At 35.7% G+C, this 22,160-nt stretch overlaps 1 protein-coding gene across 4 annotated transcripts in view; it reads right to left on the bottom strand.

The window, feature by feature from the left end:
* Positions 1-22,160, bottom strand: part of DACH1 (dachshund family transcription factor 1) — a 488,759-nt gene that overhangs the window by 50,007 nt on the left and 416,592 nt on the right. For all 4 annotated transcript variants that reach the window (XM_060191413.1, XM_060191414.1, XM_060191415.1 and 1 more), the window contains one exon: positions 3,106-3,257. In XM_060191413.1, coding sequence (XP_060047396.1) covers positions 3,106-3,257 — 152 coding nt within the window. The remainder of the gene's footprint in view (positions 1-3,105; positions 3,258-22,160) is intronic.

Here is a 22,160-nt window from a genome sequence, read left to right as displayed (position 1 = left end):
AGGAATTGGAGCTATTAACTCTAAAAATACTTTATAAATATTAAATTTAAATATTATCCAATGTCTTGACCTTAATTAAAGAGGTATAAAAGTAACGTTTAGTTTCAAACATAGAATTATATAATTTAAAAAAATCTTAACATTTTCAATTCAACCCTTATATATTTCAATGTAGATAAAATATCTTCAAAAGGAAAATATTTGTATAGATATTTACTATAGGTAGGGGAGATAGCAAAATAGTTACATAAACAGACTCCCATGCCTGAGGCTTCAAGTTTCCAAAATATCCAATCCCCTGCACTACCATAAGCCAGAGCTATGCAGTGCTCTGGTGAAATAATAAATAAAAATAAAAATGTATTACCTATTCACTATAAAAAAGAAGGTAACTATGTTGAAATAGAAAGTAGAGAGCCCTACAATAAATAATTAAAATTGTAGGTAGGCAGAATGTAATCACTCAAATCAGAACTTGGACAGAAAACACACTTATGTGGTCCGGGAGGTGGTGCAGTGAATAAAGCATTGGACTCTCAAGCATAAGTTCCTGAATTCAATCCCTGGCAGCACATGTACCATAGTGATATCTTGTTCTTTCTCTGTCCTCCTATCTTTCTCATAAATAAATAAATAAATAAATAAATAAAATATAAAACAAAAGAAAAGAAAACACAATTATATAGATGTCCAATAAACCAGATTCATGCTATATTTAAATATTCCATATCATTCCCATAATATTACCATAGCTCAGTAAAGGTGACAACAATAAAGTACCAGTATAACCTCTTTAAATGTGAAACATTGGGAGTCTGGCGGTAGCACAGCGCGTTAAGCACAGGCGGCGCAAAGCGCAAGGACCTGCGTAAGAATCCAGGTTCGAGCCCCCGGCTCCCCACCTGCAGAGGAGTCGCTTCACAGGCGGTGAAGCAGGTCTGCAGGTGTCTATCTTTCTCTCCCACTTTCAGTCTTCCCCTCCTCTCTCCATTTCTCTCTGTCCTAACAACGACGACAACAAGAATAACTACAACAACAATAAAAAAATTAAATTAAATAAAAATAAATTTTAAAAGGTGAAACATTATTAACATTAATTGTATATGTACAAGGGTACGTACGTAATTGAGTGTTACATATCTATATATAATTTTGAAGTTGTAATGCAGAACTTACCTTTAGTACAAAGTGTTCTTATTGTGTTGTTGTACCTTTATTGGACATAGTTTCTTATGGTTTAGAACAAGAAATATAAAAACTATTGTGTCTTTACTATTGAAATATCACCAATCATACTAAAATATATGCTCAAAGCATATGTTTGGGAGGAGTGTATAGTAAATCAAGAGACATTTCAGAATCGTTTGTTTAAAATCTGTGTATTTTGAAGCTGAGCATAGAGTTCAGTTGGCAGAGAGTCATAATGGCATGCCAGAATTTCATAGTTTGATCTTTGGGTGCCACATATACTAGAGTGGTGATCTGGCCTCTCTCTCTCTCTCTCTCTCTCTCTCTCTCTCATATAAAGCTCTTTCTAGCAGACAATAAAATAAATCTTACAAAAGTAAAATCTCTCTATTTTAAAATTGGGCTTTTCTTCCTTTCCTTTTTCTTAAGAAATAATCACAGATTCAGATAACATTTCTAGTCCAGGTGTTAATGGCCTAGTGTGAGTGGGTAGACACTCCCAAAAAGACAGCATTTGACTTGGTTTTCACATACAATATAATAATCCAAGTGTAAACCCATTTTGCAAATAAAGTAATTAACAAATATGAGATCCTGAATTATTTTCTCTGCTGACACTGAAATGACTACATTTAAAGTTAAAGAGGCTTTAGTTTGTGAAATACGTGTTAGTAGAATAAAAATTTAAGTATACGTTTAACTTTTTCTGTGCTTCTCATGGAGATTTCTCTTTAAGAAAATGAACTGATCCCTTACTTTTCAGGGTGCAAATTCAAAAATGTTAAAAGGGGTGTTTTCCAAAGAGAAATGTATTAAAAAATCATTACCTTAGAGAAAATAATAACGTGTCAAAAGTTAGAAAAAATTAGTGACGTTTATTTAAATATATAATCAAAGATTTGGTCTTGATTACATTTAGGTTAGGTTGATGATTTATTTCAATTACTGAGATATAAAAACTTAAATTTGAATACAGTTCTGGAGATTCTAATTACATTAGTATTAAAAAGCCATATTAATAGATGAGAAGATATGTTACATTAAAGGCCTTCTGTTATGTCCTTGGAGAGGTAAATAAAATTAATTACATTTCTACTGGGAGAAAGTTAATATAAGAAATATGTACAGAAAAATAACACTAAGGGCAGAGTGCTAAAGTAAAAATTAAAACAAAATCATCAGCACAATCCTTGCAAGCACATTCTTACTAGTCTAGCTACTCCAAATATGGAGAAATAGATGACGGAAATCTCCATCTGGGTTCCACATGATCACTTCATGTGTGGGCAAGAAAATGATGCTTTCTTTTATCCCAAACACTCTTATTATTTTGGCTCCTTGCTCTATGTTATTGTTAAACTGTAAGTATTTTTGATTCATAATGTACTGTACGTAAAATATACATCCTGGGAACTACATAGGAAATCCGTGGAAAGTTTTGTATGGCTTTTTGAAGTTTATTCTTTGAAGAACTCTTATTAACTGAAACAAACTTATTTATGAAAGGAGGGATTGGGGGGGGGATTCTTTTATATTGGACGTATTTTAAAGGACTAAACATATCATTTCCTTACTGGAAGGCCTGCAGTTTAAAAATAGCTAAATATTTATTACAACTGGTGTGCTGTCATTCAGTAAATCAGACAAGCCTAAACAGATTCCTCCCATTAGTGGGCAACAAGTAAAGAGTTTAGGTAAAAAAAAAAAAAAAAAAAAAAAGATTTTGAGTTTTCATTTATGTCTTTTGGCTTACTATACATATGTGAGTATTTCTAAATCCATTTGATTAGTGTAGCAATTTTAAATATTCAGTGTAGGAATTCAAACTAATGATTCAATCAATTTCTTGAATATTTGAAAAAAAAATTATAGCCATGTCTTCTATCTTGCTTTCTTGTAGATTGCAAAAAGGCCTACCTGAATATTAGTCAGAAGGGTCTCTATGGAAGACAGTCCATCAGGAAACAGAAAAGGAGATGGAAAACCTGGAGGCAGTGGTTGTCCATGTCCAGTTAGAGAAAGTTTGTCAAGGCTGTCTCTTGCGGTTGGTGTGGAAAGCGGGGTCTCATCTGTATGTGATTGAAACAAAAATATAGAACAAGTTACGCTTGTCTGTTTTTATTAGACCTCAGTAATGGCTTCCCTAGTGGTTTCCAGAACATTTATTGCAAATTGGTTCCTGCTATCAGGAGAAAATGCTTTCTGCTGAATTTTCTTTAATGAAAAAGCTGTGGAGATACAACAAGATAACATTAATGAGTAACTTTATAAGCCTTTTAAATGCAGTCTCTAATGAGACTGAGTTTACAGTGCCATAGAATCTTTTTAAAACAAATATTATCTCATATATAGTTGTGATAATATATTCAGGCTGACTTTATGGGCACCTTCCCAATTATCTCATTTTAGTTTGTTCTGTTTGGATTGACAATAGAATATTTCTAGACTTTCATATAAAAGAAACACTTTGTATACTAGTATGTTTCTTTCCCAATTAACCCTTCCTTTATATCACTAGCTTTTCCAACAGATCCTTAAGAAATCTATAAAAGTATGTAAAATTAACATTTTCCCACATCTTAAAGTAAAATAAGGAATTCAAATATTTTCTTTCTAAAAGTGTGCTGTCCAGTATCTTTACAACCAAAGATCTAATTATTTTGACCTTGAACAACTTTTATATTCACATTAAAAACAGGATTTTCTGTACATGAAAAGTGGCATGAAGAAAATAAAACAGCTTATATAACAGAAATTACATTAGAAAAATCAAATACAAACTCATCTGTGATAAAGTAGTCTTTGCCGAATACTTTCAGCATTTTTAGTGGCGTGGAATGTGTTTAAATCAGCAAATTTTTAATTCAGTTCTTTATTATTTGAAGATCTTTACAACTTCAGCTGAGATAGAATCAAGTTACTCCTCCTATTCCACAGAGAAGATTTCATTCATGGAAAGAGTCAATTTTTATGAAAATTTTCATATTTTACTCCAGGAAAATTAATAGAGCAATGTATTTGTGCAGACCTGATAGTATCTCTCAATTTTGCAAGTAGTTAAAAACTTCAGCACATAATTTGATTTCACTGTTCTTGATGATTCTTTTATTTTTCACTACAGCACCTAACCACACAACACATTTTAGAATTACCTCTATCTGGGGTAGAAATATAGAAGTTAAGACACTTCCCTGACTCTAACTGATGTCAGAACAAGTTAGACCCACCTCCCTAGTAGTTCTAGGTTGCCTCCTAATGAATCAAAAAGTCCAGAGACTTCAGGTGTGGAATGACAACCCTTCAGCTTCATCACTCAGGTGAGACCTTTTCTTTCATAGTATTCTCTAATTCGATTCCAGGTGGTCCACTCCCCAGCAAAGTCCTCAAACCTAGATATCATCTAGGTCCCCTGAGATAGAGCATATGTTTACACGTGCCCATGAACCAGGGAAAAATATATATCTGAAATCAGAAGTACACAAAATCTGTAGGGAGTACTCCGCCAACACTTCATCTGCACTATTCCAGCCGTTAAGTCCATGATTGTTCAACAACTTGTTTGGCTTTGTATGTTAACTCTCTTTTTAGCAGCCAGGTTCCAGATGCCAGCATGATGCCAAGCAGACTTCCCTGGACTGACGACCCCACCAATGTGTCCTGGAGCTCTGCTTCCCCAGAGACCCACCCTACTAGGGAAAGAGAGAGGCAGACTGGGAGTATGGATCAACCAGCCAATGCCCATGTTCTGCAGGGAAGCAATTACAGAAGCCAGACCTTTCACGTTCTCCAACCCACAATGACCATACTCCCAGAGGGATAGAGAGTGGGAAAACTATCAGGAGAGGGGATGGGATGTGGAGATTGGGTGGTGGAAATTGTGTGGAGCTGTACCCCTCTTATCCTACAGTTTTGTTAATGTTTCTTTTCTGAAATAAAAAAAAAAAAAGGAAGAAATGTTGAGGAGAGGAGTAATGGATACAAGACCCTCTAATAACTGTACCACTCACACACTCACTCCTCTAGAGTTTCTCCTACTACTCCTTCTTCTGTTAACTTATTGTCAGATGATTTGAGGCAACAGGTAAAATAAGAAGAAATGGAATAAGTCAGTAAAGTAGAACTCACTCTTTTTTTTTTTGTCACAATAGTCATCATAGTTAAATAGTTAAAGAAAGCCTGTAGTACTGCAGTAGGACTGTTGCATGGGTGATGTGATCAAGGTGATCTTGGACACAATCTACCTGGCTGTCATAAATGACTGCTCCAGACTAAGGATATTTTCTTATAATAGCTCTGAAAAAGTTCTGTTTAAACATCTATGTGCATGTGAAATTGCTTAAGAATGAGAACACAGGAGTTGGGTGGTAGCGCAGTGGGTTAAGTGCAGATGGCACAAATGCAAGGAATGGCTTAAGGATCCCAGGTTCGGGCCCCCAGCTCCCCACCAGCAGGGGAGTCGCTTCACAAGCGGTGAAGCAGGTCTGCAAGTCTATCTTTCTCTCCTGCTGTCTTCCCCTCTCTCCATTTCTCCGTGTCCTACCCAACAATAATAACTACAACAATAAAACAACAAGGGCAACAAAAGAAAATGAATAAATATTTTTTAAAAAGAATGAGAACAATATTTTTTTGATCAGCATCATCTTGGCTATCACATGGTAAAGAAAATGATCATAGGGATAACAGTTGCTTGTCTCCTGAGGAAATACATTTTAAAAAATGAACAGCTGTGTTTTCTTCATTCTTTCAGTCTACGACTCCACAATTCTTAAAAGATTATCCAAGACGGGACATAGCACTGTGGCTATGCAAAGAGATTCTCATGCCTGAGACTTCAAAGCCCCAGGTTTATCCCCTGTACTACATTTAACGATAGCTGAGCAGTGCTCTGATGGGGGGAGGTAGCTACTATTTACATACTATAGGCATTGTAGCTACTATTTACATGCTATAGACATTGTTAAACACTGGGATAGAATTATAACACTAAATCCATGAGTCTCAAAAGTTCATGGGAGGGGTGGGCGGTAGCGTAGCGGGTTAAACACACATGGCATGAAGGGCAAGGACCAGCATAAGGATCCCGGTTTGAGCCCCCAACTCTCCACCTGCAGGGGGGTTGCTTTACAAGTGGTGAAGCAGGTATGCAGGTGTCTATCTTTCTCTCCCCCCTCTGTCTTCTCCTCCTCTCTGGATTTCTCTCTCTCGTATCCAACAACAACAGCAATAACAGCAACGATAAACAAGGGCAAAAAAAGGTAAAAAAAAAAAGCCTCCAGGAGTAGTGGATTCCTAGTGCAGACACAAAGCCCCAGCAATAACCCTGGTGGCAAAAAAAAAAAAAAATTCACCTAGACTAAGGTGATTGAACCCAATGTTAAACAGTTAAGTATTATACTGAGTAAAATGTTTTATTTTCTTACATTAGTCTGTTTTTCCACATTCCCTAATTAATTTCTATATGCATATGTCATGTATTCCTCCTTAAGTGGAAAAACCACATTAGGTCTCATTGCTTCAGTTACATGTATATAGAATATCTATTGATGTAGATTTATTTGATTATATTCATTCATTCCTATAGTGTTTCACAAAGTGGAGTAAAGGCCAATTTACCACAATATACCAGTAAGAAACAATCAAAAGTAAGACAGAATGACTGCTTCCAAGATAAAAAAAAAACAAAAAACGATTCTTAAGGCTGATACACATTTTTGAAAAGAAGATAAGTCAATCAAAGATCAAACACAACAAAAACATTCCTTTGGATTTCAAGGCCATCTTATCTGAGAAAAAGTTGTCATCTTGTGGCAATTAACATCATAGACAGTCTCATTTAATCTTCTTAGAAAGCCAGTGAAATTGGGAACATGGTTCTCTTTTTGAAATAAAAGTGACCTTTGATATCCTAAATGTTCTAGGAAGATTAAAGCAAAAGTTTGAGAAACTAGACAATGGGAAAGAATTTTGACATCACATAATTTCCACTGACTTCAAATAGTGAATGATGATGAAGCATATTCATAAAACATATTTCAATTTGATGTGTCTATTGATATATTTATAATCTTTAAATACTTAAGACTTCACTGCATATTTTTTTACAGATCACTTTATTGAGGAGATGCTGATTTATGAGACTGTAGTCACAGGTGTACAACTTCACTGCACATTTTTAATCACAAGGACATGGTCTTCCGCAGCTACAACAAAATATCAATAAAAGTAACATATATAGAATCTAATTAATCAAGAGTCCATATTCCAGTTTAATTAGCTGTAAGATTTTTTTTTTTACTAAACTGAGTTTAGTAATAAATAAGTATTCTAATGTTCTTGAGACAAATTGGGAATTTCTTTGAGCACATAAAAGACATATAGTATCCTCTGAGATGGCCTCTGTTCCCTTATCTTATTCACATCTCAGAGTGAGAGCTAGTAGATAAGATACAACAAAATAAATGTAACTGTTTATCTAAGTTTCAGGTATAAACTGTCTTTAGTTTTCTCTACTGTCTGACTTCTCTTGTACTCCTTCTTCTGGGACAAATCAACTGTGATGTTATGACTCAGTTTTGTGCACTGACACATGGCAGGAGATTGAGGCCTGACAAAAACCATGTGAGCTGATCTGGAAACAGATGCCCCTCACCCAGTCAAGACTTTGGATGAGACAACAGTTCAGCTGATGACACTCTGCAATCTCATGAGAAAGTTTAAGGGACAATCATCTACGCTGAACTTGGCATTCTTTTTCCATGTGATTAACAATATCTCATTTAAAGCTGATTTTTAAAAAATGTATAGTGGCTTAAACCAATAGATGTATGATTACACAGAGGTAATTATAATAGTGCATGCAGTTTTGTAAATAGCTTACATTTAGAATGTTAAAGAGGGTGTGCATATGATATTCAACAATGCATGTTTAAACACTGTGTTATGTTGTATACTACATACTGATAACTACATAGAGCAGACCTGTATAATTACACTTCAGTAAAAGATTAATCATGTCTTATAATGTTAAAACCCAATAAGAATGTCCAGTTATTACAGCTATTTTGGACCTTTAACAATTCTTCAGGCTTTAATTGCTTCAACTTAAGAAAACTTGCAGATTGAATGAGAAAAACTATCATTAATCAGATCTAATTTCCATATTCACTCTTTGCTATTAGCTCATAGTATTATTTAAGTGGATATTTCATTTACATTGGTCAAATAATGGAAATATGCCAGTTTGGAATCAGAAATATAACTCCTTCTCAATGAAAATTTCCTAGGATTTAAGGGTCAGGCGGTGGCGCACCCAGCAAAATGGCCACATTCCAGTGTGCAAGGACCCAGGTTCAAGCTGGTGGTCCCCAACTACCGAAGGAAGCTTTACAAGTGACGAAGCAGTGCTGCAGGCCTTTTCCCCCAACTAAGACCACTTCCCTCTTAACTTCTCTCTGATTTATCTAAAAAAATACAGAACTAAAATTTTTAAATTTCTAAAAAAATTCCAAAGTTTCATAGACACAAAGGTGTGAGCCCCAAAGATATAAAGGGTGAGAGCAAATTATTGATTACTTAGGTTAATAAACCCCATTTTTCAAGGATTCTTAAATTATTTTACTTCGTTTTATCAGTGAGACCATACTTTACCATCTATAAGGCAGGTTGCTAACAGCTGGGATGGCAAATTACATTCAACAAAGGATTCAGCTTCTGGTGAGTCCAATAATCATTTTTTCAACTATATAAACTGGGGTACTATATTTAAGTACCCTTGTCTTAAAACAAAATGTCTTAATGCCTACAGAAGAGTAGTCATGCCCTGTTACATTCATATTCCAAAGAAAGAACATTATTAACTTTAAATAAGGCTTTTGTTTTAATTCCCATGTAAGATTTTATAGTGATTTTCTAAAGAAAAAAAGAACAATGCAGTGGTAGCACACCCAATTTGCACGAAGAGGCCTCAGGTTGGATTTTTGGCAACACCAATAATGAGAGTGGAAGAGTGCTTTGGTCAAAGAAGAAAGAAATAAAGGAATTAAGAAGCAAAGAAACAAAAAAAAGAAGACAATAAAAATAGAGTATACATTACAATCTAATAAATGATTTTATCTTTTAACCAGAAAAATCTCATTAACATACTAATAGCTATATAGTAAATAATATAAAAACATAGTTATAATTAGATAATGTCGATTTAAGAAGACAATATGAGACAAAAGAAAATATTTTTCAAAAAATCAATAAAGAGCGAAAATGGTATTTCAGAATTTCAATCACATTCTTTTTATCTCATTCTTCTACTGCTATCCTAATTCATTTATCAATAAATGACTATAAGCAAGATTTATGCTTCTATATAACACAAGCTTTCCCCCCTGCAATCTTATCACACATAACAATTTAGCAGGATATCCTAAGGAACAATGTTGTTTAAAAAAATAATGAGCCTCTACTTTTAAAATGTTTTCTTTCCTGTTAATAAAATCTAACTCAGTTGTTATTTTCAAAACTAATCCCTTTGGGTTTGAACTATATACTTTCTTTCAAGTTTGGGTGTGTGAGCATGTGCACGTGTGTGTGTGTGTGTGTGTGTGTGTGTGTGTGTGTGTTTCTTTTAGTCTCTGATGTCTTTGAGGACATCATAAATTCCTATTAAAATATTCATCTTTTAGAAAACCATCCATTCCTAGGGCATTCATATTTATTCACCTCAATATAGAGAATAATATTATAAAAATGGAAAAACTTCTTCAAATTTTATCTTTACAAGTGCTATGGCAGTTTGCATGAAAATGCTGTTTCTATACAGGCAGAGAGGAAAAATATTGAGGGAGACTAGCCAGTTATAAGATATAGCAATTAGAAAAACTGAACTTTTATTAGACAAGTAATTAGGGGAAAAAAGCCTTTTTGTCACTTTGATAACGTTCTGTAATAGTGTTATATCAGAAGTATCAATTTCAACATAAAATTTTCAGAGATATCACAAGATAAGGCTAATTTCCTGTGTTAAATCTTAGCTCGTTTTTCCAATTCTGGGTTTAAAATTACTTTACATAGTTTCATAAAACTCTCATCTTGCTATAGTAAAACTATGATTAAATGAAAAATCAAACCAGGCTACATTTAGAAAGTAGAAGTTTAAGCACTGGTTCTATCATGTTCTAACAAATAGTAGAGCAAAGAATCCATCTCTTACATTCAATGAGATTCATTTTCTTGTATTTATTAAAAATATGATAACAGTTTTAAAACTATATTTAAATGTAATTAAATTGTACATATTTGATTTGCAAAATATGAAATGCTATAAGAATACATGAAAGAGTAAATAATTGACAAGTACCTATTCTATGCCAAATTTCACTTTGAAACTTGACACCAATGTGATTTTGTTCCATCAGCTTATGGTTTCTACATTATTTCTCTCTAAGGCAGCTTCTGATGAAGATAAAATGATTATTGTAGACTTTTTTGGTTAGCTTGTACAAACTAACCCTGAGTTAGTTCAGTAAACATTTAAAATTAATGATATCAGAAAATTAAAAGGGGAAAATGATATGAACTAGTGTGTCAATTTATTTATATTTGGTAGAATCTTAGAAGTGTATTAAAATACCCCAATTCCATAGGTCTACTCCACTTAATAGAGAACACATTTATTGTGTACATATAGAACATTCAGCTTTATCAAAAATTTAATTTGGGGGAAGTTCACCTCCTTTCAATGAAGAAATAGAACACAGACACACAGCTTCCTATGATAGATCAAGAATTTATCAATATATTTGAAAAACTATTTGAATGAAATACGATGGACAAAATCTGGATGAATGCACAATGTAGTCTTGGCTACCACATAAATCGCAATAAAATTAAAAACACTAATTATTGGCCACCTGGCTATTTAATAGATAGATCTTGGGTTAGAAGGAAGTGCTAAGGAGAAGGTAAGAACTATACATTTTAGAATCTCAGTAAATTTAAATGAAAAAAAGATTCATTTGTGTGTGCTCTGTAATTAAACAAAAATTTATTTAGCAGATGCAAACTGAGAACAGTGGGAAGAAAGAAACTAATATCTTCAAAGAAAGGTGCATTTGGAAAGGGCACTGAATATTGGGAAAAAAACTAAACATGGAATGGTGAAAGAATTATACCTGAAAACCTTGCAAATTTAGTATCACAAGAGAAAAAAGTGTCCCAAGAACCCTGGAAAAAAAGTACTTTGTAAGAGAAAAGTTCATTCTCTCTCTCCATTCCTTCTTTCCTTCCTTTCTGTCTTTTTCTCTCTTTCTACTATGAATCTACCACTCCCAGAGGCCTATTTTATTTATTTTACTTTTTGACAGGACAGAGAGAAATTAAAAGGGAAGGGGACCTAGAAGGGGAGAGAGAAAGACACCTGCAGAGTTGCTTCACTGCTCATGAAGCATTCCCCCTGCAGGTAGAGAACAGGGATTTGAACCAAAGTCCTTGCCCATGGTGATATCTGCACTTAACTGTATGCACCATCACCTGGTCCCTGAAAGGTCCATTTTCTACCACTATTCTCAAAGGAGTTCTAAATCTCTAGTTAAACTTCATTTGTATTTTTAAAATACAAAAGAAACTGTGTGGAGGGGGTCAGGCGGTAGCGTAGCGGGTTAAACCCAAGTGGCGCACGGCGCAAGTACCTGCGTGGGGGATTACCAGTCCCCAGCTCTCCACCTGCAGGGGAGTTGCTTCACAGGTGGTGAAGCAGGTCTGCAGGTGTCTATCTTTCTCTCCCCTTCTCTGTGTTCCATTTCTCTCAGTCCTGTTCAACAACGAATGACATCAACATCAATAACAATAATAACCACAGGTCTACAACATCAACGGCAACAGAAGGGGGGAAAAAAGACCTCCAAGAGCAGTGGATTCATGGTGCAGGCAATGAGCCCCAGCAATAACCCTGGAGGTAAAGCAGAAAAAAGAAAAAGAAAAAAGAAAAGAAACTGTGTGGAGCTGGTTATTATTATTTCTAACAACTTGACAGCAAATTCATCAGTAGCTTTGGCAAATGAGATATGGAACTGAAGTATTCAGATATCTGTGAAGAATAATTTTTTGTTTCCCACAATTAGGAATTTCTGGCAAATATGGAGTGGTAAGGATACACACACACACACACACACACACACACACACACACACACACCCCTTGTGTTTCACTGCCTGCTAATTTTTCTTGCTTGTATGTTTTTTTGTCATCACACAGCCTTCACTGCTTCCTGCTGGTTTCTTCAAGTTCTAAGTCATAAGTGGTTAGGAAGAGCTGGCATAGCTTGTGCTGAAAAGACTCAAGTTAACTGACCTTTTTATCATTTCCAGGATCCTGTGAGTTTAACCTCACTGCTGATACTGCATGTGAGTATGGGAAAACATTTATTGAAAGCTGCATAACAGACACAGTTATATTTCCTGGGTTGATGTTTTGCATATCTGCACAGTAGGGCCATTAAGGGTTCTAAGAGCACAACGGAAACAATTATAACATTTGTTTTTAGATGACTGACTCAGGACATGTACACCAGGCTTTTTATAGAAACTGTTTTTGTTTTATTAAGGGACTGTTTGCCTGTTAGTGATAACATCATTAAAAATAAATGAAAGGGGGCTGGTAAAATGCTTCCCAAAAGCAGAAACCTAATTAAAGGTGATCTGCCTGCTACGAGGCTTTTTTTTTTTTAAGAGTAAAAAATAGAACAAGGTTAGTTCTCTCTCATTTTATAAGGTCCAAAGAAGACCTCACAGTAAAACATAAATTCTGATCTAATTTTCTATTTCTGTGAGCTTTAATAATCTACTTTACAGTTTGTGCTTTCCCACAGAAAGTGAACTAGTTTTGTTTCTACAGATAGCATCTCCATCATATCATACTACCTGAAAAGAAAATCTGATGGTTCAGCTCAAACAAAAAAATGCACTCTCCTTTTACAACAAACTGTATAGGTTGTATTATATACAGTAGTAGTACATGAAAAAAATGCACACACAAACATTTCATAGTCCTAAAAGACAACTTTTGAGAGCCCAGGTTAGCAGTAAGCATTTCCAAATAATGGTTTATAATTTCAGAAAGAGGAAAAAAAAAAAAGATCCTTTCATTTTAAGGGGTGGAGCTACTCTAATTTCATGGATGGTGGAAAAAGCAGGAAACTGCATTCCCTTGATAACTCTGCCCTTATTGTGCTGTGACCTTGGCCAATTTACTTAAATTTACATCTGCCAAAAATGAGTTTCTGAAATGGGCTTTGAGAATTTTCAAGGGGTGGGTAAGAGTTGTCACATAAATCCAAGGACTTTTCAAAACTAATATTACTTTAGAAATAAGGAGAAAATTACAAGAAACAGTGAGCCCTCCACAAGGTGCTGTGGTCTGACATTCTGCTCAATATTGTTACCTCTGCCTTCTCTACTTCGTTTCAAAGTCTCCAATCAAAAAGTAATCCTCTGTAAATTACTTAAACTCTGATTTGAACACATTTTTAAAGACAGAATATAAGATTTTAAAGAATTTAAGATATCTTGGTAAGTTTTGGGTATAAATACTTCATTCTTTCTAGATAAGACAAGCCCAGTCAAGAGTATGACTCAAAGTTTTGAAAGTTTAATTCTACAAAAATCTCATTTCTTTTTTTTTTAAATATTAAAAAAAATCATTTTTATTTAGTTAATGGCTAGAGACAGCCAGAAATTGAGGGAGAAGGGAGAGATAGAGAGGGAGAGAGACAGAAAGTCACCTACAGAACTGCTTCACCCCTACCAAAGCTTTCCCCCTGCAGGTGGGGGACCCAGGGCTCAAACCTGTGAACTATATAGTCCTTGTGAACTATAACGTGTGCACTCAAGAAAATCTCATTTCTTTTTTTTTAATTTAATTTAATTTTATTTTATTTATTTATTCCCTTTTGTTACCCTTGTTGTTTTATTGTTGTAGTTATTATTATTGTTGTCGTCGTTGTTGGATAGGACAGAGAGAAATGGAGAGAGGAGGGGAAGACAGAGAGGAGAGAAAGATAGACACCTGCAGACCTGCTTCACCGCCTGTGAAGCAACTCCCCTGCAGGTGGGGAGCCGGGGTTGGAACCGGGATCCTTATGCTTTGCGCCACCTGCGCTTAACCCGCTGCGCTACAGCCCGACTCCCTGAAAATCTCATTTCTTACATGAGATATTACAGGATCAAACTAGAAAAAATACAGAAAAAATGTTGAATGACTATCAGGATTACTCGTAACAATAAACATACAGACAAGTCTGATTATTGATGAAATTTTAATATCACTAAATTTCATGACAAGGGTAATATGAATGCAATCTAAAGAAATGAATCCTATATTTTAAAACGTAAATTGAAAATATTTAAAGAACAAAATATTTGCAAGTTGATTAAATATCATATGAATTGGTTTCATGTTCTTCGGGGGATCAAAGTAGGGTGAATGAACATATGAAACAAGCCTGAGGTTATTATTAACAGGTCAAAGGTAGGTGGAGGCGGGGCTGTAACATAGGGTTAAGCGCACATGGCATGAAGTAAGGAGCGAAGTAAGGATCCTGGTTCGAGCCCCGGCTTCCTACCTGCAGGGGGAGATCCTTCATAAGTGGTGAAGCAGGTCTGAAGGTGTCTATCTTTCTCTCCCCCTCTCTGTCCTCCTCTCCTCACTCATTTCAAAAATAACGACATCATAACAGCAACAATAATAATGACCACAACAATATTAAACAACAAGGGCAACAGAAAAGGGGAAAAAAATGGCCTCCAGGAACAGTGGATTCGTAGTGCAGGCACTGAGCTCCAGCAATAGCCCTGGAGGCAAAGAAAAGAAAAACAAAGATGGGTAGGTAAGAGCGAGTTCACTGTCCTATAATTTTATGGCCATTTGATTTCAATTTTTTTAAAAAAAATAGCTTAATGGTGGTGGCACACCTGGTTAAGTGAGCACATTACAGTGCACAAGGACTCAGGTTCAAGCTCCCAGTCCCCACCTGCAGGAGGAAAGCTTCAGAAGTGGTGAAGTAGGGGTGCAGGTGTTTGTCTCCTTCTCTATCTCGCCCCCTCTCAATTTCTCTCTGTCTCTATCCAATAATAAATAAATACAAATATAAAAGCAGCTTTAAAATGATGAAACACATATACTTAGAGGTGAAAACAAATTCACTGATTTGCCGAGATAACTTTGCTAGGTAAGGAGAGGAGCCTGAATCACGTAATCTATACCATTTTCATTTTAGTTCTACTCACCATGTAACCCTAGCCATGAGCCTGTCTCAGTTTTCACCATAAGAACTTCATTTTGTTTTCTAGTCACTATTTCATTAATACATTAATATACCTCCATCGTATGCTCACACTCCCAGAGTTCATAACTAATATATTTTGATAAGGTATCATAGACCAAACTACTGGATACTTGTCTAGATAAAGTCATTTATGTAAGCCTGAGAAGTTACTGAGCATAATGATGCAATCCAAGTGACAGATATACTTTTATTTAGTTTTTAAATCGGGGTATTAGTGGTTTAGAGTACAACCTCTCATTTTCCCATGATAGGCATCTAGGTGTCTGGGAAACAGTCACTCCTATAACTTAGGGCACCCTTACGCATCATACACTAGGATCCCAGTGTCATTTCATTCCATTCCTGTCCATATTCCTCCTTCCCCAGAGTCCTTTGCTTTGGTGGAATACACTACAATCAGTCCAAATTTCACTATTTGCTTCACCTACTGTCGTGTTTTCTTAAATTCTACCTATGAGTGAGTTCAGTTGGTCTAGGGCCTTTTCTTCCTGGCTTATCTAACTCAACATGACACCTTCCAGTTCTGATCAAGATATTGCAAAGGAGATAATCTCTTATCACTTCCAATAGCTGCAAAGTATTCCACTGTATATATATACCACAACACTCTTAGTCACTCATTTGTCATTGGGCATCTGGGTGGTTTTAAGTTTGGGCTATAACAAATTATACTGCTATGAACCTAGCTGTGCATAGGTTTCTTCAGAAAATGTTTAATGTTTTCTGATGTTGCTGGTGTCTTAATGCATGTTCAAGAGAGGGAGAAGCACCAGAGCACAAAGCTTTTTCTGGGATCATATTACTTACTTTCACTTCCTGAACTAAGCATGGTGACACTCTGAGACTCAATTACTGAAGCGTTATCTCCTCAGTTCCTACAGGTGTGCTTTTATAAGTCCACCTCACTCTGCCTCCACAATGTCTGGAGACAGAAATCATAACACATGCTTGAGGAAGCTCCCTGAGCTAACACCTAACAATTCTGTATCTTCACTTTCACTGAATTAGACCATTCATTTTCCTCCCCATATCCATGACAGTAGATTGCTAATATACATTCTAGGACTATTTTAAATTATCTAATTCAATATGAATTGTAATCAAGCAAATATCTTTTCAGACTTGTTTTCTTTTTTAATTTTTTTAAATTTTTATTTATTTTCCCTTTTGCTGCCCTTGTTTTTTACTGTTGTTGTAGTTATTGTTGTTGTTGTTATTGATGTCGTCGTTGTTAGATCGGACAGAGAGAAACGGAGAGAGAAGGGGAAGACAGAGAAGGGGAGAGAAAGACAGACACCTGCAGACCTGCTTCACAACCTGTGAAGCGACTCCCCTGCAGGTGGGGAGCCAGGGGCTCGAACCGGGATCCTTACACCAGTCCTTGCACTTTGCGCCATGTGCGCTTAACCCGCTGCGCTACTGCAGATTTGTTTTCTTATGAAGCTTCTCATGAACAACTGTGAGGTAAGAAAAATCTACCTTGATAATTTATATTACCACAGTATTTGGTTATGCTTTTATTCTTGATAGGTTGAATATCTAATGTGATTTATTTCAAAAATTAACTAATTTGCTATGCTATTATTGTTGTTCTTATTTACTAGAACACCACTCACTTCTGGCTTACACGGTAGCAGTGATTGAACTTGGGACCTCTAGCACCTAAGTCATTCAGTCACAGAAAGTTTGTTGTGCTGCTACTACCTCCCTGGCCCTGACTATTTGTATTTTATTACTAAAGATATATTCTATCTGAGATTAGATTCCATTTTGGATTAATCTTTGTGAAGGAATGACAAGGACTTTAATAATATGTTGGTTATTTGAGTTGTCTTTTTAAAAATGTGAGTAAAACACATAAAATGATTTGTGATATTTAAGTTCTGAATTTTAAAATCCAATTTTAAAAATTGGCGGTAGGCCAGTGTTAAAAATTGATCAGGGAGTTTGTGGAGGAAAATGTAAAATTTAACTTGTCTGGTCACACTTCCCATGTCAGATCATGCCCATACAAAGGTTGGTAAATATTCCTACCAGGAACATTATAGAAGCTGTTCTATAGAAATTGATAGGAGGTTAAACTAAATGTCATTTATATTCTTCTACTTATGAAGATTTTATGATATCTTCCTTTAAAACTAACTGCTTTCTAACACAGTCATATAAAAATGCAAAGGAGAGCACTAATTTTCAGGATTTAGGGAAATATAAAAAGTTAAGAGTGTATGTTTATGTCATTGTCAGCATTCTTTCCTTGGTGGGAAGGGGATTCCTAAACAGCACAGCAGCTATTTTTTGCAACACTTGAAGCATAAAAATATAATGCAAATTCCAGCAACTTTACTATAAATGTTTAAAAAATTGATTTCCAATGTATAACCATTCAGTCTGTGTAGCAAAGGAAGAAGATGACAAAGTCAGGTTTATAAAATTGTTGTTACTAGCTTTTCACTTTGGCATAATTTTTTTAAAGCATCTGTTAGATCACAGATATTTCAAAAATTAAATACAAAAATGAGACATCTTGATTATTATTTTTTAGATAGGGTAAGAAAGGCCGAGTGAGCAAAAGTGAAGGAGACCACAGCGTTGAAACTTCCTTCAAGTGGTGGAAGCTGGGTTTGGACCTGGATCATACAAATGAAAAAGGAACACATGGTCCAAGTGATGTATTACACAAACCCAAAATTTTGTTTTTCTTTTCATATTATTTTTAGATGTTTATTATTATTATTATTTATTGGGTAGAGACAGAAATCGAGAGGGAAGGCAGGGGTAGAGAGAGTGAGAGACAGAGAGACACCAGCAGCACTGCTTCACCACTTGTGAAGCTTCACCTCTACAGGTAGGGACTAGGGGCTTGAACCTGGGTTCTTGCACATTGTTACATGTGTGCTCAATCAGGTGCACCACCACCCGGCCCAGCTTTTTATATTATTAAGATTTGGTATATTCAGGTTGTGGTTATGGATTGACCTGCCAATTCCCATGTCCAACAGAGAAGCAATTACAGAATCCAGATCTTCCACTTTCTGCACCGAATAAAAAATTTTGGTCCTTACTCCCAGAGGGGAAGAAATATTAGGGAAGATGACCAGAGTGCTCTGAACTTTAATTCCATCAGGAACCAGGATGAGAAGAATAAAAAAGAAAGGACATTTTGAAGTATTAATAGGTATAAAAGATACTTAGGAAGGAAGAGAAGGCAGAACCATAGGAGAGAAAATGGATATATATATATATATAAATAAAAATCAATCTACATCTGTGACCTTCGGAGAGCTACTGCAATTTACTATGGGGACCCAGAACGCTGGTGGTGTGAATGGTATAGAATTATACCTGTTATCTCATAATTTTGTAAATAAATATTAAATCACTAGTGAAATTTTAAGAAAGAAAGTGATAAAAAAGACTTGGTTTATTGTATAATCTCTGTCAAAGAACATTTAAAAGAACGTGGATAAATTACACTGTAGATAAAATATTATTTGATACCTAATATACTTGCTGAAAATTAAGAAAAGTGAATTTATGTATATATACACAATGTCTACAAATGACTATATAATTATTTATAAAAAGAAATGTAATTACCTGAGCATGTATGTATGCAAACTTTTCTTATTTAGTTAACCAATAAGAAGTCTATGTTTTCTAACAGTGACTTGTTCTTTGAAATATTAAATATCCTAAAAGCTTAGACCAGGGAGAAGAACAGAAGCAGCTGGTGTGTTACTTTATAAGATACAGCTATATGTGAATAGCATAAAAGGACATTATGGTGAGGTCTTGTATGATACAGCAAATCCTAATAATGAGATTTTCAAAGCTAACCCAATTGCCAAATAATTTGGTTACAGCAATAACTATCTATTGCCTTCTTAAACCCTTAGACAGCAGTAATATACTCCTTTCTCTATAAAGCCTATATCTCTCCCAGGCCTGGGACTTCTAGGGTGGGGCCCACTTTCCTGCATGCTTCTCTCAATTCATATCAACTGATACTACATCTGCTGATCCTAAACCAATCTAAACAATGCAACCGGTACCACCTCAGCATGCTTCACTTCAGACTGTGTCCAGAGACATTAGGCATGGAAACTCAACTTTTCAGCTTCATTACTCTGGTGAGACCTTTCCTAGCTCAAAGGATTCCTTAATTCCATTTTGGGTGGTGGACTTCTTAGCAAAACCTCAAAATGTAGATAGAGACCAGGTCCCATGAGATAGGGCATATGTTCACGTAACCATAAATTGGGGGGGGGGGTATATATCTTAAAGCAAAAGTGCACAATAGTTCACAGTGAGTCAATAAGTGAAGCAAGCAAGTAGAAAGACTTAAAAATACACCTTAAAGTGCCTAATGAAACAGTTTCTACTTAGACCTAAACACCCTCCTCACTTACCTCCTATTATACATCCCCCAGTCACTCCAAACCTCATCTTGTCAGACAAAGTAAGGACTACAAAACCTGAATAAGGGCAAGGACTGGCATACTTTACTGATGATTGTTTAGTCACTCTCAGGCTACCCCATCACCTGGGGCCCTAGTCAGGGAGTCCTGGGATACCCACACAGACATGATGGGCCTAGACCTCTAACAAATCCCTTTTGCCACTGTCACTGGTTATCTCCATCAGGAACAGCACAGTGGACCCCTTTGTGGGCCCCTATAGGACCTTGCCCTCAATGAGGATTAACAATGGTAGAGAATATTCTATTCTCTGAAAGGAAGTTGGAAAACATACTCTACCCACCATCCATGAAGAGGGGGCCCTGAAATTAGTGCAGCCTGGAATGTTCCTAGCTGTGACTACAGAATGCAAGCTCAGACCTACAGGGATGAAGAGGTTACATAGATTTCTGTGCTGAATATGGGCCCCAGATCAAATGGGTGGGGTTTAGAGTTAACACCTTTCCCATATTTGGGAGATACTCTCTTCCCTGATCCTGTTTTCTAGTCCTTTTCCCAACTATGACACCATCTCCCTAGACAATAACCTGGGTCTACCTGCATAATAGATGTCAGGCTCAGGCAAAAGCTAGTCAAGTCATGGGCCTCTTATACTAGTTTTTTTTTTTTCAAAACCGAGACCCCCAAATCTTCATCTGCACTGTTCCAACCTTTAGGTTCATGATTAGTCAACAACTTACTCTGCTTTATATCTTAACTCTTTCAGCCACCAGGTTCCAGATGCTACCATGATGCCAACTGGACCTCCCTGGGAAGACCCCACCAATATGCCCTGGAGCCCCACCTCCCCAGACCCCTGCCCCATTAAGGAAAGAGAGTGACAAGTTGGGAGTATGGATCAACCTGCCAACGCCCATGTTCAGCGTGGAAGCAACTGCAGAAACCAGACCTTCCACCCTCTGCACCCCTAATGATCCTGGGTCTATACTCCCAGAGGGATAAAGAACAGGAAAGATCAAGGGAGGAAAGGGATATGGAGTTCTGCTGGTGGTAATTGCATGGCATTGTAACCCTCTTATCCTATGGTCTTGTCAATATTTCCATTTTATAAATTAAAATTTTTAAAAGAAGTTTTTATTTATATAATAATCAAAAGTTTTAGGCAAATTAATGTCTACTACTTTATGTGATAATTATCTTTCATTATGTATTCCTTCTCCTCATAAAGAAAAATTGTAAAGGGAAAAGTACAAGGGCCCGGAGAATCTAGAAGATTCTCTATTACTTTGTATTTTGGTCCATATAATTCAAGATTAACAAATAATCAGGAAATACACAGAGAAACAATTGTTAATATAGACTGAACATTGCCAAGAAAATGTTAATATAGACTGAACACTGCCAAGCAAACTTGTTCAAATTATTTTTTAAATGCCTATGTGAGCAGCTTCTAATATAGCCTCCTTAAGCCCTGTATGGGGAAGGGGAGTAATATTTGTATCAGAGTATCTTCTTTTTAGCTGAAAATCATCACTAATGTAGTCTTCTCATATTATATCTCTTTTAACTATTCTAAAAACAATCCCCTAATTTCTACTTTCTTGCAAACCTCTACAGAAATTAGAATATAATGCCTAGTAGCAGATGGCTTCAAAATTGTCATGATATATCAATTCCTAGTTCATTCATTAGCAAAATTACTTTCACAACTGTAAAAACTCCATCAGTTTTCAGGAAACTGGAGGGAGGAAGGGAGGGAAGGAGGGAGGGAGGGAGGGAGGGAGGGAGGGAGAGAGAGAGAGAGAGAGAGAGAGAGAGAGGATGTATGTTTTAGCCAATTTGTTCAATCAAGAATCAAACTAATTAGAAATTGAGCTTTTAAGAAAGATTTATGAATATAAATAGTAAATTAAACACAGTAAAGCATATTCACTACAAAACCTAAGAACAGAATTTTGGAGCAAGCAAGAACACTGAGTTAATTTTGGACTTCCTGGAGGAGATTCAATTCAAGTTCAGAATGATGGATAATCAGAACACATACTACAAACCTTATGGCATGAATGAAATCTTATTATAAGTGGAGAAATAATTAATTTTAAAGATAATTTATTAATTCAACCACAGATTAGCCCTTTAAATGTTAATATAATTTTCTTTTTTTAAGAAAAAGATTAATTTATTTATTCATGAAGATAGAAGGAGAGAGAGAGAGAAAG

This window comes from Erinaceus europaeus, chromosome 5 (genome assembly GCF_950295315.1).
Source record: "Erinaceus europaeus chromosome 5, mEriEur2.1, whole genome shotgun sequence".
NCBI classification, from domain to species: Eukaryota; Metazoa; Chordata; class Mammalia; order Eulipotyphla; family Erinaceidae; genus Erinaceus; species Erinaceus europaeus.
The sequence above is the reverse complement of the archived record's forward strand: the minus strand, read 5'-3'. Positions and strand labels throughout refer to the sequence as shown.